Source organism: Pan paniscus, chromosome 18 (genome assembly GCF_029289425.2).
Source record: "Pan paniscus chromosome 18, NHGRI_mPanPan1-v2.0_pri, whole genome shotgun sequence".
Lineage (NCBI taxonomy): Eukaryota > Metazoa > Chordata > Mammalia > Primates > Hominidae > Pan > Pan paniscus.
In genome coordinates, this window is record NC_073267.2 from 76,032,139 (window position 1) to 76,050,146 (window position 18,008).

An 18,008-nucleotide genomic window follows, 5' to 3' on the forward strand; every position below is an offset into this window, starting at 1 on the left:
CTGGTAAGAACGATGCCCAAGAGGGAGGAAGACAGCCTGACAGTGCCCCTTTCTGCCAGGATGCTCAATCAAATCCTCTGCAGACGATCTTGCCCTTTGTCCAGCGTTCCTCTGGGAAGCAAGAGGCGCCCTGACCCTTGATGCCAGGCAGACAAACACTACTCTCACTTGGCCATGGCCCACAGCACCCATGGGACCTGGGCCAACAAATCCAAGGCAGATTCAAAGCCATAACCCAGGCACTTCCTCCCTCTCCCTGCTGTCCCTCTGTCCATCCATCCTCTGCCCATCCATCTTCCTTTCCATTCTTCCATCCTCTCTTTCCTTACTTCCTAGCTCCCCATTGATCCCTCTGGTCTCCTTCTGCTCATCTTTCCTGGTCTGTCCATCTCTCTCTGCCTCCTGAGGTAGATTTCCTTAAATAGAGGAGTGCATTTACATCCCTTCCTATTCAAATATCATTAGATACAACTTAGGTTTGCAATTGAGTGCCTGCTCAGGAAAAGCAAATTAGCAAAGGCAAAATGCACTAACCTCAGATCTTTCGATTTGTGGATTTGTGTAATTTAGACAGATATTTGGGGAGATGGAAATTCTTATTCACCAAAAACGGCCCGCTCACATCTTTCAATTTTAAAAGACAGACTTACAGAAGAATGGTAGCTATTGCTGCAGGTACCCAGACTGGGACCGAACTGTCCAGCCCAGCAGCTGTGCCAGTGTTAACTGACTGTAGGGATAGTCTGTCTCCTTCATGCAGAGCCTTAAAGCTGGCATCATAGGTTGTGCTTATAGCTTTGAAACATAGGTGCTGATCAGGACCTCCACAGCCCCCTTTCTTCTAAGAGACTCTGTCTCTAGATGCATCCTCACTAATGGAATAGGCCTAAGCAGCCATGTTTGTGCCTTGGGGTCCTGTCCCCAACACCTGATTGAACCAGGGCTGGACACCTGACCAAAGCTGAACCAATCAGATTCTTTGTCTCAAGAATTTGAACTAAGAGCCAGACCCCATGAAGGTTAAATAAGTGGTTCTCAAATGTGAAAACAAACAAAGCATGCATTCAAGTCACCTGGAGGGCTTGATAAAACACAGATTGCTGGGCCTCATCCCTAGAATTTCTAATTCAGCAGGTCTGGGATGTGACTAGAAAATTTGCATTTCTTTCTTTTTTTTTTTTTTTTTTTTTGAGACGGAGTCTCACTCTGTCACCCAGGCTGGAGTGCAGTGGTATGATCTCAGCTCACTGCAACCTCCGCCTCCTGGGTTCAAGCCATTCTCCTGCCTCAGCCTCCCAAGTGGCTGGGATTATAGGCACACACATACCACCACGCCAGACTAATTTTTGTATTTTTTAGTAGAGACGGGGTTTCACCATGTTGGCCAGGCTGGTCTTGAACTCCTGACCTCAGGTGATCCGCATGCCTCGGCCTCCCAAAGTGCTGGGATTACAGGTGGGATCCACCGCACCCAGCTGAAAATGTGCATTTCTAACAAGTTTCCAGGTGATGCTTCCGCTGCTGGTCCAGGGACCACACTTTGAGAAGAACTGAGTTAAACGGCATTGAGCCCAGCAGTTGTCAGGTCATAAAGATGTGAGCTCAGAATGGTGGCAGGGGCACCACCGGGCTGGCTGAGGTTTGCAGGTGGGGGCACTAGAGGCTGGTCAGAAGAGAACCGCAGAAGCCAGAGACCTTGGCCCCACAGCACTGAAGGCCTAGCCTGGCTTCCTTGTGAAGTTTCCCTTCCTGGCAATCACATACCCCAAGTCTGAAGAAAACGTTTAAGAAGGTTGAAACTGAGCATCTGAAACGTACCTGAGGACGAGTATGCCTGTCCAGCATGGTGAGCTGCACATAAGTCTGTAGCGTAAGACCCCAGCGAGAGGCATCGTGGTACATCAGGCCCTGCAGAAGGGAAAACACAGCACTTTCCATCAAAGTGGCATCTGCAGGAGGACCCTGGTCTCACAAGGCACTGAAGGACAGCTCAAGAAACCTACACAGGCGGGGTTGGGGCTGGAGATGAACCCAGCATGATCACAGGGCTCTGACAGCAGGGTGGACAAAGGCAGACACTGAAACAATTATAGGACAGTATGGTAACAGCTATAATAGGAGCCTATGGAAAGTCTCCGAGGGACCAGAGGAATTAGGCCAGACAAAGAAATGAAGGGCATCCAAATTGGAAAGGAAGAAATCATCTTAACCTTGTTCACAGACAACACGATCTTACACTTAGAAAAGCTTAAAGACTCAGGCCATTATCCTAAGCTAATTAATGCAGGAACAGAAAACCAAATACTGCATGTTCTCACTTTAAGTGGATATTTATAAGTGGGTACAGTGGGTACTCATGGACATAAAGATGGCAACAATAGACACTGGGGACTCCTAGAGTGGGGAGGAAGGGAGGGGGCAAAGGTTGAAAAAGTACCTATTGGGTACTATGCCCAGTACCTAGGTGATGGGATCCATCATACCCTAAACCTCAGCATCATGAAATATACCCAGGTAACAAACCTGCACATGTACCCCACTAAAAGTAAAATAAAAGTTGAAATGACCAAAAAAAAAAAAAAAAAACCTTAAAGACTCCAACAAACAACTGTTAGAACTGATGAACGAACTCAGTAATACCGCAGGATACAAATCAACATATAAAAATCAGTAGCACGTATATACACCAACAGTGAACAATCTAGAAAGAAATCAAGAAAGGAATCCCATTTGTGATAGCTACAAAGAATATAAAATGCCGGCCAGGCACAGTGGCTCATGCCTGTAATCCCAGCACTTTGGGAGGTTGAGGCAGGCGGATCACTCGAGGCCAGGAGTTCAAGACCAGCCTGGCCAACATGACGAAATCCTGTCTCTATTAAAAATACACAAAATTAGCTGGGTGTGGTGGCACGCACCTGTGATCCCAGCTACTCTAGAGGCTGAGACATGAGAATCGCTTGCACCCAGGAGGCAGAGGCTGCAGTGGGCCGAGATCGTACCACTGTACTCCAGCCTGGATGACAGAATGAGACCCTGTCTCGAAAAAAAAATTAATTAATTAATTAATTAATTAATAAAAGTAAAATACCTAGGAATCTATTTAACCAAAGAAGTGAAAAATCTATACAAGGAAAACTATAAAACACTGAAATTGAACAAAGAAATTGAACAGAACACACGCAAAAAAAGAGATATTCAACACTCATGGATCAGAAGAACTAATACTATTAAAATGACAATACTACCCAAAGCAATTTACAGATTCAATGTAATCTCTATCAAAATACCGATGACAGTCTTTGCAAAAATAGGGGAAAAAAAATCCTAAAATTGATATGAAACCACAAAAGACCCCAAATAGCCAAAGCAATCCTGAGCAAAAAAAACAAAGTTGGAGGCATCACACTGCCTGACTTCATAACTGTTCTCTATAGTAGCTGTACTAATTTACATTCCCACCAACTATGTATGAGGGTTCCCCTTTCTCCACACCTATCACCTGTCTTTTTGATAAAAATCTTTTTTTTTTTTAAACAGAGTCTTGCTGTGTCACCCAGACTGAAGTGCAGTGGCATGATCTCAGCTCACTGCAACCTCTACCTCCTGGGTTCAAGCGATTCTCCTGCCTCAGCCTCCCAAGTAGCTAGGATCACAGGCATGCACCACCACACCCAGCTAAATTTTTTTGTATTTTTAGTAGAGACGGGGTTTCACCATGCTGGCCAGGCAGATCATGCCACTGTACTCCCGCCTGGGTGACAGAGCGAGACTCCATCTCAAAAAAAAAAAAAAAAAAAGCTATAAGAGAATAATTTGAATGTTTCTAGCATAAAGAAAAGAGAGCCAGGTGCAGTGGCTCATGCCTATAATCCCAGCACTTTGGGAGCCCAAGGCAGGAGGATCACTTGAGCCCAGGAGTTAAAGGTTACAGTGAGCTATAATTGTGCCACTGCACTCCAGCCTGGGTGATATAGCAAGACCCTAACTCCAAAATAAATAAATAAATAAATAAGTTTAAAATTTTAAAAAAAGTTAAGCTCTTTAAGATCATCTTTAACAAATAATACTTTGGTTTGAATGAATCCCCTAAATTTCATGTGTTGGAAACTTAATCCCCCATGTGGCAGTATGTAGCAGGTGGTGCCTTTAAGAAATGACTGGATCGGCCGGGCATGGTGGCTCAGGCCTGTAATCCCAGCACTGTGGGAGGCCGAGGTACGTGGATCACGAGGTCAGGAGATCAAGACCATCCTGGCTAACACGGTGAAATCCTGTCTCTACTAAAAAATGCAAAAAATTAGCCAGGCGTGGTGGTGGGCGCCTGTAGTCCCAGCTACTCGGGAGGCTGAGGCAGGAGAATGGCGCGAACCCAGGAGGCGGAGCTTGCAGTGAGCCGAGATCGCGCCACTGCACTCCAGCCTGGGCGACAGAGTGAGACTCTGTCTCAAAAAAAAAAAAAAAAAAGATTGGATCATGAGTACAGAGCCCTCTTGAATGGATTAATCTATTCACGGATTGATAGATTAATGGGTTATCTTACACTGGTGGCTTTATGAGAAAAGGGAGAGAGACCTGACCTAGCATGCTCAACTCCCTCACCATGTGACACCCTGTACCACCTGGGGACTCTGAAGAGTCCCCACTAGCAAGAAAGCCCTCAGCAGATGCACCCCTTCAACCCTGGACTTCTCAGCTGCCCTAACTGCAAAAAATAAATTACTTTTCTTTGGAAATTCAAAAAATAAAATAAAATCACCAAGGAACATGCGTTCAAGTCGTTCAGTGAATGGTCTTTGAGCCCTCTGTAGTCTGTTCTCTATCCAGCCACAAGAGTGAGTCTGTGAAACCTAAATCAGTTCTTGCCACTCCCCTGCTCAGAACCTTCCAGTGGCTTCCCATTGCATGCGGAATGAAATCCAAACCCTTATCATGGCCCACAAGGCTTTCTCTCATCTCCTACCACTCTCCCTCTGGCCTGGTTGGCTTCCAACCACATGAGCTTACTTAGCATTCCTCAAACAGGCCAACCATGGTCCCATCTCAGGGCCTTTGCCTCTGCAGCGCCTTCTGCCTAAACACTCTTCATCCAGATATCTGCAGTGCTCACACCCTCATGTTTAAGCACCTTATCATAGACACATTCCCTGGTTATCTCATGTAAAACAGAAGCCAACCCACCTACTCAATCACTCTCCATCCCTTCTAGAAGCAAAACACTTCATGCTCCAGCGTACTTGCTAAGAAACCTGTTCTGCTCTTTTCCTCATTTTTAAATTAATTTTATTTACTTTTATTTCTTTTAGAGATGGAGGTCTCATTATGTTGACCAGGGTTGTCTCAAACTCCTGGCTTCAAGTGATCCTCTGATCTTGGCCTCCCAAAGTGCTGGGATTACAGGCATGAGCCACCACACCCGGCCTTTTCCTCATTTTTGCTTTTCATTTTTCTCTTGGTGCAAACTAATGAAACTCCAGTGTTCTTCATTGAGAACTGCAGACTCCTCTGACTGCAGTTGAGAGAAAATCTCATAAAGGCTAGGAGAAACACTCCCTCTTGCCTGATGGCCGCAGAAACAGTCACCTTTCTGCATCAGAAAACCAATTCAGATAAAGTGATGAATTGAGATTTTTCACAAAAGTATCGATCTTTCTTTTGGTCTAGAGTGGAAACTTATATAAAAATGGCTACTTCTATTGTATTTTTTATTAGGAAACTCTCATTGAAAAGGCTATCTGTACCAAGGACACTAAGACTTCTGAGGCTGTGATTCTGTCCCGTGAAACGTCACTTATGATCCCTAACACCTGCAACTCTAGCTGTCCTACTTAATAACTAAGCCTGGGTTCCTCCTTGGCTTCTAGAGAATATGAATGTTACAGAGGTTTCTTTGTTATATCCAAAGAAGATGACTGGTATTCCATCTTCTCCCGAATGCACAGAGAAGAAATTCTTCTCATGTCTCTTTAGGATTCTTTATTGAAAGACTGAGAGGTTTTGCCTTATTTAAGAAACATCCTTTCACCTGCTTTAGTTTTCTTCCTAGGCCCTATCACCACCCGCCAGATTATACGTTTGTCTTCTGCCTCCCCACACTGGAATATTAGGGGCAGGAGAGCAAGGGCTTTGAATTTATCACTGCCATATCATTTAGAACAGTGTCTGCCACATGGCTGACATGCACTGAATATTGGTTGAATGAATGGATGAATGCACAAGCCCCTACTAAGTGCTAGGCAGTGTGCCTTGGTTTTAGCAAATAACAATGAACAAAGTAGATACAGTCCCTGCTCCTAGTAGAACTCAGAGTCTAATGAACCACACAGGAGATGCCAATTGAGTTGCTAAAAATCAGGGGGCATGGCCGGGCACAGTGGCTCACGCCCGTAATCCCAGCACTTTGGGAGGCTGAGGTGGGTGGCTCATGAGGGTCAGGAGATGGAGACCATCCTGGCCAACATGGTAAAACCCTGTCTCTACTAAAAACACAAAAATTAGCTGGGCATGGTCGTGCGCACCTGTAGTCCCAGCTAGTCAGGAGAGTGAGGCAGGAGAATCGCTTGAACCTGGGAGACAGAGGTTGCAGTGAGCCGAGATCGCGCCACTACACTCCAGCCTAGGGACAGACTGAGACTCCATCTCAAAAAAAAAAAAAAAAAAAAATTCAGGGGGCAGCACAGGCTTCCAAGTCCATTTACTAGCTGTGTGACCTCAGGCAACTTATATAAGTACAATTTCCTAAGCTGAAAAATGAGATTAATCATCCCTACCTCATGGGATGGGAGCTCAGAACCAACATCCTCTTCTAAAGCTCTCTTGCAGGACCCAGATTCTATCCATCTCTTTCAAGCAACCAGAGCAGAACCTCGAATTGGGGAAGGGGAAGGAAGGGACACAGCATACTACAGCCCCTGCTGCTAGGTTCACCCTTGGGAAAGCAGGCTGGTGGCTTCCAGGTAAGCCAGAGGTGGCCCCTGTTACCAGACAGGGCCAAGTTTGCAAACCCAAGTCAGGGGTCCACCAAGGATCCTGGTTACTTAGAGATAGGTCCTGGGGGGGGTTAGGCCTGAGAAGTCCCGGGTTCTGATAGGTTTCTTCTAGGGGAGGGGAAGGCTGGAATGAGCAACAAGAAATGGACACCCCTAGTGGCTAAGGTCGGCCACTGGGAATAGCATGGGATAGCTGACGGGAAGTCCCTAGGCTCTGTGCACAGCCACTCAGGCCTCAGAGATCCTTGACCTCAGAACACCAACATGCCACCATTTTCTGGTTGTCCCTCCCTGGTCTTCTCCAACTCAGTTAAGAGCGCAGAGAATGCCTGGGCAGGCAGGGCTCAGGCAGAGGCACCATCATTCTCAGGTGCTTAAGGGGAAGCCGGGGGTTCATGCAACCAACAACCCACTCACCAGAGGATTGTGGCCACGGACATTTCTCCACTTGGACACAGGCTCCGTTAACACCTGGAAGGAAAGAAAACATCAGAGCTACTGTTTCTCTGTGCTGAACCCTGTAAAAGTGTGTAAGTGTTGAGGGGAAAGTGAGGACAGAAGGGAAAAAGAGAGAAAAAGACTATCCAAATTTGGGTGCCCAAGGTAGGCCAAAATAGCTGACAACCCCCGTGAGGTCACAACTCTATCTAGACACGGCTTCCTCACATTACTTCCAGAAATGTCCTGAGAATAACTCTATCCATGTTACCCAATGTGCCAAGCATAGGTACATCCTACCTCTCTTTTGCCCTGGTAGCCTCCCCAAGGTCAGAGCTGGCTCTGTCCATCCCTCTTCTGTGTATTCTATCCCAGCCCTGCCTGCCTACCACATCAAGCTGGCAGGTGGGTGGGAGAAGCCAGGAGGGACACTGGACAGGGCTAGGCCTTGGCAGGCCACCTGCCTCCGTTTCCTGCCTCTGATCACTGCACTGGGTGCGCTGGCTGCTAAGAGTCCCTGTTTCTTTAGTACACTCCCTGTCTCACTGGTTTGGAGGCATTCCTTCCCTCTGGTCCTGTTTGTACCTTTTAGGATGACTGCCAATCTGTCCAACATCCTGTGTGTTTTCAGACACATATCAGGATCTCTGCTGGGCATTTCTAGAGCCTCCATCTGTGGTCTAGACATACAAATCTGGGACAACCCCAGACTCTGCTAGAGCCTTTCTGGGTATGCAGGTGTGTGCTAGAAAAGATTTAAATGGTGTTCTTGGGGCCAAGATCTTCAGAGTGCCAGGATCTATCTGGGAACTTTCAGAGTACATGTGAGAAGGGGCCATAGGTGACAAAAGACCAATGGCAGGCAATGCATGGAATTCTTGAAAAGTAGCCACCCTGGCTGGGTGCAGTGGCTCACACCTGTAATCCCAGCACTTTGGGAAGCCAAGGCAGGCAGATCACTTGAGGTCAGGAGTTCAAGTCCAGCCTGGCCAACATGGTGAAACCCCATCTCTACTAAAAATACAAAAATTAGCCGATGTAGTGGTGCATGCCTGTAATCCCAGATACTCGGGAGGCTGAGGCAGGAGAATCATTTGAATCCAGGAGGCAAAGGTTGCAGTGAGCCAAGATCACGCTACGGCACTCCAGCCTGGGTGACAGAGCAAGACTCCGTCTCTAAAAAGAAAAGAAAAGTAATCACCCCCCACCCTTCACTCCTGACCTCAAGTGATCCACCCTCAAGCAAGACACTCTATGTCTTTGCTTATGTTGTTTCTTCTGACCAGCATTCCCACCCCATTCCACTTCACATCAACTTTCATCACATGGAAAACTTCTATACACCCTTCAAAATCCAGTTCAAATATGCCCTTCCCCTGCCCCTCTCAAACCCCCTCTCCTTCTTCTAGGTCTTCTTCCTAGCCCCTAAGTAGCATACACAGCACCACACAGGCCCACCAGAGTCTGGGTCACAGGCAGCCTTGCTCCCCGACCCAGCTCAGGGGTGCTCCATCCATAGCACTGTCACCCAACAAACATTTATTGAGTGCCCACTGTGTGCCAGATATCCATGCTAGGCACTGAGGATACAACAATAGCAAAACCAGCCCAGCCTCTGCCTTCACAGAACCTTAAGCCTACCAGGGGAAGCAGACATTACTCAGGTAATCACAGAAGCCAACATGTTTTCAAACCCCAAGAAGTGGTATAAAAGAGAGGTACAGAGCGGCCAGGGGATCCTCTGTCAGGAAGCATAACCTCGCTGGGAAGGTCAGGGGACACGGAGCTCAGATCTGAAGGGAGAGTGGTCTTCCTAAAGCCAACAAAGCTCTTCGTACCACAGAATCAAACAAGGGTGTGGCCCCTGGAACCAGACAGCCTGGGCTGGGATCTGGCTGTATCCGGGCTGGGATCTGGCTGTATCACACACTGGCCTAGTGACCCTGGACAAGCCACTTAACCTCATTGGGCCATGATTTCCTCATCTAAAACTGTGGTAAAAATGGTACCTACTTCAGAGGGACTATTCTTGTGAGGATGAGATCATTTAGTATTTATGATGAACCCTCAACACCGTGTTGGGCAAATAGCAGTATACTCATTGGATGTTAACTATCGTTGTTAATCGGCTCCAAGGTCTTCAGTCAGACTATAAGCACTTCTAAAGTGCCATTAAGAGTCATATCACTCAGGACAGGGGTCAAGAGTCCCCAAGACCCCCCTCCTCCCCAGGTTTGATGATTCATGAGAACTCACAGGACACAGCACGCAGTCATACTCACAGCTAAGATGGATTACACCGAAAGGACACAAAACAAGATCAGCAAAGGGGACCAGGCACGGTGGCTCACGCCTGTAATCCCAGCACTTTGGGAGGCTGAGGCAGGTGGATCACTTGAGGTCAGGAGTTTGAAACCAGCCTGGCCAACATGGTGAAACCCCATCTCTACTAAAAATATAAAAAAATTAGCTGGGCATGTTGGTGGGCGCTTGTAATCCCAGCTACTTGGGAGGCTGAAGCAGGAGAATTGCTTGAACCCAGGAGGTGGAGGTTACAGTGAGCCGAGATCATGCCACTGCACTCCAGCCTGGGTGACAGAGCGAGACTCCATCTCAGAAAAAAAAAAAAAAGGAAGAAAGAAAAAGAAAAAAGGATCAGCAAAGGGAAAAAGGGCAGTTGCAAAGTCTGGAGGAAACCAGGCACAAGCTTCCAAGGGTCCTCTCATAGAGGAGTTGCACAGTACACACTGAATTCCCCAGGCAACAAGATGTGACAATACGTGTGAAATGTTGTCTAGCAGGCAAGCTGGCCTGAACCTGGGAGTTCAGGGTTTTCATCAGCGCTCAGCCATGCAGGCAACCACTTCCTGACATGTACCAAAATTCCGGACTCCCAGGAAGAAAGCAGGTGTCAGCATAAACCATACTGTTTGCAGAAACAATTTAAGCAGAGAGCCACTGTTATCAGTTAGGAATGGTGGGGGCCCTCCCAAGATCTAAGTTCCCAGATGCCAGCCAAAGACCACCCTTGCAAGCAGGTATTTCTAAAGGGCAGCAGTCTTAGGTCTGCTATGTTAACTCTTTCCTGCACAGCAGCACATGAACACAGCAGGACAAGGGCTATATAATGTTTATTATTATTTTTATCAAACTATATATATTTCTTTTCTTTCTTTCTTTCCTTTTTTTTTTTTTTTTTTTTTTTTTGAGACAGGGCCTCACTCTGTCACCCAGGTTGGAGTTCAATGGCACAGTCCTGGCTCACCACAGCCTCAACCTCCTGGGCTTAAATAATCCTCCCACCTCAGCCTCTTGAGCAGCTGGGACTACGGGCATGTGCCACCACATCCAGCTAAGTTTTGTATTTTTTGTAGACATGTGGTTTTGTCATGTTGGCCAGGCTACTCTCAAACTACTGGGCTCAGGTGATCCTCCCCCTTCAGCCTCCTAAAGTGCTGGGATTACAGGCATCAGCCACCACACCTGGCCATGCATATACTTCTAGCAGAAGTAAAAACAGGAAAGGAAAGGAAGAAGGAAAGAAAATGACTATAAAAGTATAGAAATTGTAGCTTCTGTAGTAACAAAAGAGAGCCATCAATAGAGAAGATTATACCACTAAAATCTAGAACAAGGAAGACAGGTCAATGTCTTAGTGTAGAGATGATTCTTAAACATCTCTGAGGTTAGTTTTAGTGACTAGGCTTTAAATGAACTAGAAATTAAATTAATTGCCTATGCATAGTAATACCCACTGCTCAGACATTGCTATCTCAGATGTCACACTTCTAGCCCTGCTCAATAGCCTGTCCTTTCTTCTTACCCATGTAGACTCTTTTCCTAACCAGACTTTGAGGCAGTCAACACTTGCACTGTCCAATACAGTGGCCATGAGCCACAGGCAACTATTAAGACCTTGAAATATGACTAGTCCAAATTAAGATATGCTATAAGTTACACTTATTTTACAAATACAAACAGTTTGAGCATCCCTAATTGAAAAATCCAAAATCCTAAATGCTCCAAACCAAAACTTTCTGGAAACCGATATGACACTTCAAATGAAAAATTCCACACATAAATACTTAACACAAACTTGTTTCATTCACAAAATTATTTAAAATATTGTATAAAATTACCTTCAGGCTATGTATATATGAAACATAAATGAATTTCGTGTTTTGGCTTGGGTCCCATCCTCAAGATATCTCATTACGTTTATGCAAATATTCCAAAATCTGAAAAATTCTGAAATCTAAAACACTTCTGGTCTCAAGCATTTCAGATAAGGGATGCTCAACCAGTATCATATTCCAAAGACTTAGTATAACAAGATAGAATGTAAAATAGCTCATTGATGATTTTTATACTGATTAAATGTTGACATGATCACATTTGGCATATGTTATGTGAAATAAAATGTCCTTTTTATTTTTTGTGGGTTTTTTTCTTTTTTTGAGACAGGGTTTCACTCCTGCTGCTCAGGATGCAGTGCAATGGCGTGATCTCAGCTCACTGCAACCTCCACCTCCTGGGCTTAAGCAATCCTCCCACCTCAGCCTCCCAAGTAGCTGGGGCTACAGGCACGTACCACCATGCCTGGCATATTTTTGTAGAGATGGGGTCTCACCATGTGGCCCAGGCTGGTCTGGAACTCCTGGGCTCAAGCAATCCACCTGCTTCCGCCTCCCAAAGTGCTAGGATTACAGGCTTGAGCCACTGCACTGGCCCCTTTTGTTTTTTTAATGAGGATATTAGAAATGTTAAATTACACCTGTGGCTTGCACTTGTGGCTCAAATTATAGTCCTATTGGACAAGGTTAGTCCACACCCTCTATAAATTATCCCATCAAGCTTTCTCCGCTTCCTTCAAACCTAGCATGGAGGCTGTACCTCGACGTCTGTCGCGTTGGAGAAGAATTCCAGGCATGTCGTCTTCCCACTTGCAATATTGCCCTCGACACAGATCTGGCAAAAGACGAATGCATATTAGAACCAGAACTCAAGCACCCAGGGGAATGTCAGGGAATAATGGCTACGGAAAGGGCTCACGTAACCAGCATAATTGGTTCAGTCCAAGACTTTCACATGTAAACCAAAATCCCTCCTCGGGAAACTGGCAAGGTCCCATTGTTAGTAATAACAGATAAGCCGATCCTCCCTGAGTGGCAGGCTCATGTGGTCCCCCCAGACCAGACCCTCCTTTACGTCAACTCCTAAACCATACACAGCTTGTCTGCCCAGCCCAGCTCTGCCCTTCCTTAGTTCAACCCCACAGACTATTAGATTTTAGGCCTAAGTGTCCTGCCTCCTTAACGAGAGCTTAATCAATGGCTTTGAGGCTAGGAAACACATATATGTTATCTAGAATCGAATTCACTGCTTTACAGAAAAAAAAAGCACTTGGTCACTGACTGGAAACCATTAGGAAAGGGGAGAAGAAAAAAAGAGCAAGGACTTTGTTAAGCACCTTGTCACAGGCCAAGCCCTGAGACAGGTAACACACCATTATCACATGTAACCTCACTGAAACCTGAGAAGGGTAAGTCCTAACATTTTTCACAGAAAAGAAAAATGAGGCTTGTAGAAGACAATAAAGCAAGGACAGCTTGAACCTAGACTCTGCTCACAATGACTGCACCCGGGAGGGAAAGGGGGTCATGGCACTAGTGGGAGGGGCCAGAAACTGCCTTCTGGGGTCTACCTATACCAAAGACCAAGGAGCATCCTAGAAGTAACTCATCTTAGGGAGAGAAGGTATTCCAGGCAGCAGTTCTCAGCTCTGGCTATACGCTAGGACCACCTGGGACCTTTTAAAAATCTCTACAGGGATGCCACAGCCCAGACCAATTACACCACAATCTCTGAGAGTGAGACTCAAGCCTCAGTAACTTTTTTTTTCTTTGAGACAGAGTTTCACTCTTGTTGCCCAGGCTGGAGCACAGTGGCGTGATCTCAGCTCACTGCAACCTCCACCTCCTGGGTTCAAGCCATTCTCCTGCCTCAGCCTCCCGAGTAGCTGGGATTACAGGTGCCCACCACCACACCCGGCTAATTTTTTGTATTTTTAGTAGAGACATGGTTTCACCATGTAGGCCAGGCTGGTCTCAAACTCCCGACCTCAGGTGATCCACCCGCCTCAGCCTCCCAAAGTGCTGGGATTACAGGCGTGAGCCACTGCACCCGGCCAAGCCTCAGTAACTTTTAAAGCTCTCCAGGTGATTTCAATGTGCAGGCAAGGTTGGGAACCATGAGGCTGGAGCAGAGCTTCTCCATGTCTAGTCCACAGATGCCTGCTTCAGATGCACCAGAGGAGCTGGTTAAACATGAGGTGGCACCAGGTAGCATCCAGACCCTAAATCAGACTCTAGGCTGGAGCCCTTGAACCTGTGGCCCAGTGATTCTGACCAAGCTCTGCTCAGCCAGGCACTGCTGATGACATAGGCCCAGTGGCTCTGGCTCCAGCAGATGGCCACAGGGAACGGGCAGCTCCAATACATAAGACAAACTGTCCCCTGAGAACACGTTAGACATCCTCCAGGGGCACACACAGAGAGGGGCCCGACCTGCTGCGCAGAGGCCTGTTCCTTTGCACTCAGGCTGGAAGCACCCAGAGAAACCTGGGCAACACAGGTAACTTACCCAAGTGCCAGACTTGGCTAGGGAAGAATCAGAATTAGAATTCACATCCAGGCCCCTTCTCACGACTCCTGATGGAGCCTCAGTCACACCTCACATAAACACCAGGTCACAGTGGGCCGTCTCACCCGACCCCACTAAAGTCTCCCCAGCAACTAGAACTCTGTCAGCTGGCGGAGAAGGTTCCTCCTGCCTTGATCCTAACGGGTATCCAGGAGACACAAGGCCACTCTCCCATCCTGGGTCCCTCCCAGCCCACTCCTTTAGAGCCCCAAACTACAAAATGAACCCAAGGGAATGAACAAAAGGGCATGAAAAGACCCCATTAGGGCACTAATGGATTTAATTTTTTTATTGTTCTTTAAAGAAAACTTTTCTTCTTCCTAGATATATAAAAAGAGCTCAACCTAGACATCACTCTACAGAGTCTTTTTTCTTTCCTGTTCATTGAAGCATTTTAACAGGTTGTTCAGATAAGCCCTTCTCCCAGAAACTTGTTCCTATTCCCAGCATGAAATCCTGAAGAGTTGGTGAATGTCAGGCCCTGAATGAGCTCAGCCAATCTGCCCTCCGGTTTACAGCAGGCAACGCAGGAAGAATCTCACAAAGTTCCCCTGAAATGGAAGGGGGAACAGGAAGCAAGCAAAGGGAGTCTTTATATTTCTTTTTAAAGTGATGTCTAAAAATATTATAAGAGAAGTACATGCCCATTGAAGAAAATACAGAAAATAAAAAAGGAGAAACTATCACCCATAATCCCAATACTAAGAGATAAAGCCCATGGCATGTGAGTATATTTCATGCCAAATATTATTTTCTATACAGTCCTCATCTTTGAGCATGTTTCAACTGTTTATTGAAGGCCTATGCTGTGCCAGGCACTGTGTACTCAGGGCCTCATTGCAACGGCCAAAGAGCTCATGAGTGTGTGGAGGACAGCAACAGGAAACTGTGAAAAGGAGATGGTCCCCATGCTTTGGGAGCACATGGCCGGCCTGGCCCAACGCTCTGTGACTACGCTACAATTTATCTCCATTTTCCTCTGCTATGAGCCCTTGAGTCCAATTTTCCATGATTATAACTGAAACTGTGATGAGCCATCTATCCCTATTATAAGTAACAATATTTAATCTTTCCTAAAAATGGAAATTAAGCATTCTTGTGCTAAGAAATACATTCTCAGTGGCCAGGCACAGTGGCTCACGCCTGTAATCCCAGCACTTTGGGAGGCCGAGGCAGGGGATCATTTGAGGTCAGGAGATCAAGACCAGCCTGGCCAACATGGTGAAACCCCGTCTCTACTAAAAATACAAAAATTAGCCAGGCGTGGTGGCGGATGCCTGTAATCCCAGCTACTGGGGAGGCTGATGCAGGAGATCGCTTGAGCTTGGGAGCTGAGAGGTAGAGGTTGTGGTGAGCCGAGATCACACCACTGTACTCCAGTCTGGGTGACAGAGTGAGACCCTGTCTTCAAAAGAAAAAAAAAAAAAAAAAAGAAATACATTCTCACACACAAGAATGTATGTATGCATGAATATATGTATATGTTTATGAATATGCATATATGTATTTATCAGTTGGATTTCTCTGATCAAACCTTATTACACAATCCCTAAAAGAAGAAAATAAAAATCACTCATAAATCCCAGCAATCATTGTCATTTGGATGTTTAATTAGAACCCAGGGTTCCAGAGGCAAACTGGCTTGGGTGCCAAAGCCTCCACAGGGAGAATCCAAATATCCTGTCTTATCAAAGACCCTGAGAAATCTGCAGTCAAAAGAAACTTGCCCAAACGTCTAACAACTGGCAAGTGGATAAACAAAGTGCACTACAGCCACGCCATGAATACTATTCAGCTATAGGAAAAAATGACATACTAATACGTGCTACAAGGCAGATGCATGTCAAAATATTATGCTAAGCAACCAGGAGCAGTGGCTCACGCCTGTAATCCCAGCACTTTGGGAGGCCTAGACAGGCGGATCACCTGAGGTTAGGAGTTCGAGACCAGCCTGGCTAACGTGGTGAAACCCCGACTCTACTAAAAATACAAAAATTAGCTGCACGTGGTGGCACATGACTGTAATCCCAGCTACTTGGGAGGCTGAGGCAGGAAAATGGCTTGAACCCTGGCGGCGGAGGTTGCAGTGAGCCAAGATCATGCTATTGCACTCCAGCCTGGGCAACAGAGAGAGACTCCATCTCAAAAAAGAAAAAAAAAATGTGCTAAGTGAAAGAAGCCAGATACAAAAGATCCCATGCTATATGTTCCATTTTATATGAAACGTCCAGAAAACGCAAATCCCTAGAGAGACAGGAAGTAGATTAGTGGTCACCTGGGGCCAGAAGAGATTGCAAATGGGCACGAGGTTTCTTTTTGGAGTAATGGAAATGTTATAAAATTAGATTGCACAGCCTGGGCAACATGTAGAAATCCCATCTCTACAACAAATACAAAAATTAGCCAGGAATGGTGGTATGTGCCTGTAGTCCCAGCTACTTGGGAGGCTGATGTGGGAGGATCACCTGAGACCAGGAAGTCGAGGCTGCAGTAAGTTGTGATTGTGCCACTGCCCTCCAGCCTGGACAACAGAGCCAGACCTTGTCTCAAAAAATAAAAAATAAAAATAAAATAAAATAAAATTAGATTGTAGTGGTGTTTACTCTGTAGTGCTGTTTACTCTGTAAATTTACTAAAAATCATTGAATTGCACATTTAAAATGGGTGAATTTTGTGGTATGCAAATTACAATAAAGCTGTTTTAAAAAGGAACCCAGCTGAATTTCATTTAACATTCAAATAACTAAGGGAAGACACTTTTACCCCATCACACCACAAACTCTCTCTTACATGCTCCTTGTTAACCCCACATCTATTTCTTAACTAGACTGAGAATTTCGGCATTAATGTTTATAATATTTCTTTCCTGTTTGTTTCCTAAGGACAGTTTTTTTTTTCATTTGGGATCATACTTCATATACTTTTGTTGGTTTTGTTATTTTTTTTTTCATCTTTTACATAGTGAGTGCCTTCCCAGGTCACTAAATATTTTTCAAAAACATGGTTTTTAATGGCTTTACATATTCCATTATATAAGACCTGTCACAATTTATTGAACTCCCTACTATTTGATTTTTTTTTTTTTTTTTTTTGAGACAGGGTCTCGTTCTGTTGCCCAGGATGGAGTGCAGCAATGCAATAACAGCTCACTGCAGCCTTGACCTCCCAGGCTCAAGCAACCCTCCCACCTCAGCCTCCCGAGTAGCTAGGACTACTGGTGCATGCCACCATGCCCAGCTAATTTTTTGTATTTTTTGTAGAAACAGCATTTTGCCATGTTGCCCAGGCTGGTCTCAGACTCCTGAGCTCAAACAATCCTCCCACCTTGGCCTCCCGAAGTGCTGGGATTATAGGCATGAGCCATTAGGCATGGCCCTGTTGGATGTTAAGTTCTGTCTAGTTATTTTATTTAAAAATTTTGTTGTGATACTCAATTATTTAATATTGTAAACTGTGCCATGTGATGGCTGCACCATCCACCCAGACACCTTTAACGCTCTGGACATCTCTCCTCACCCACCAACACCAGTCAACCAACCAGCAACTCCCCTGGGCCCTGCTTTCCCACTCAGCTGTGGGCTCTGTGCCATCTCTAGTTTAGTTAAGGTCTCTCCCCTTCCAGTCTCACCCAGCTAGGCCCTCCACTCATGGTCCCCTACATCGCTCCCTGAGAGGCAACCCGGATCGTGCTGGGTGGGGGTGAAGCCCTTCAGTGACTCTGGGTTTTAGGACCTATTCGCAGTCCCTCTGCACCTATCCCCCAGCCCTCCCCAGCCACCTCTCTAGGGACTGGACACAAGCCCAGGCCTGCAGGTTCTCATTCTTCTGTGACTTGTACCTGTTCCAACACTCCTGCCTCAAACTCTGCTCCATCTCCCA

General features: G+C 46.0%; 1 protein-coding gene across 8 annotated transcripts in view; it reads right to left on the reverse strand.

Annotated features, from left to right (window-relative positions):
• The window catches only part of TK2 (thymidine kinase 2), a 101,527-nt gene that overhangs the window by 67,315 nt on the left and 16,204 nt on the right, over positions 1-18,008 (reverse strand). For all 8 annotated transcript variants that reach the window (XM_055100295.3, XM_034940353.3, XM_055100294.2 and 5 more), the window contains exons 3-5: positions 12,321-12,395; positions 7,407-7,460; positions 1,819-1,908 (exon numbers count right to left, since the gene is read on the reverse strand). In XM_055100295.3, the coding sequence (XP_054956270.1) occupies positions 1,819-1,908; positions 7,407-7,460; positions 12,321-12,395 (219 nt within the window). The remainder of the gene's footprint in view (positions 1-1,818; positions 1,909-7,406; positions 7,461-12,320; positions 12,396-18,008) is intronic.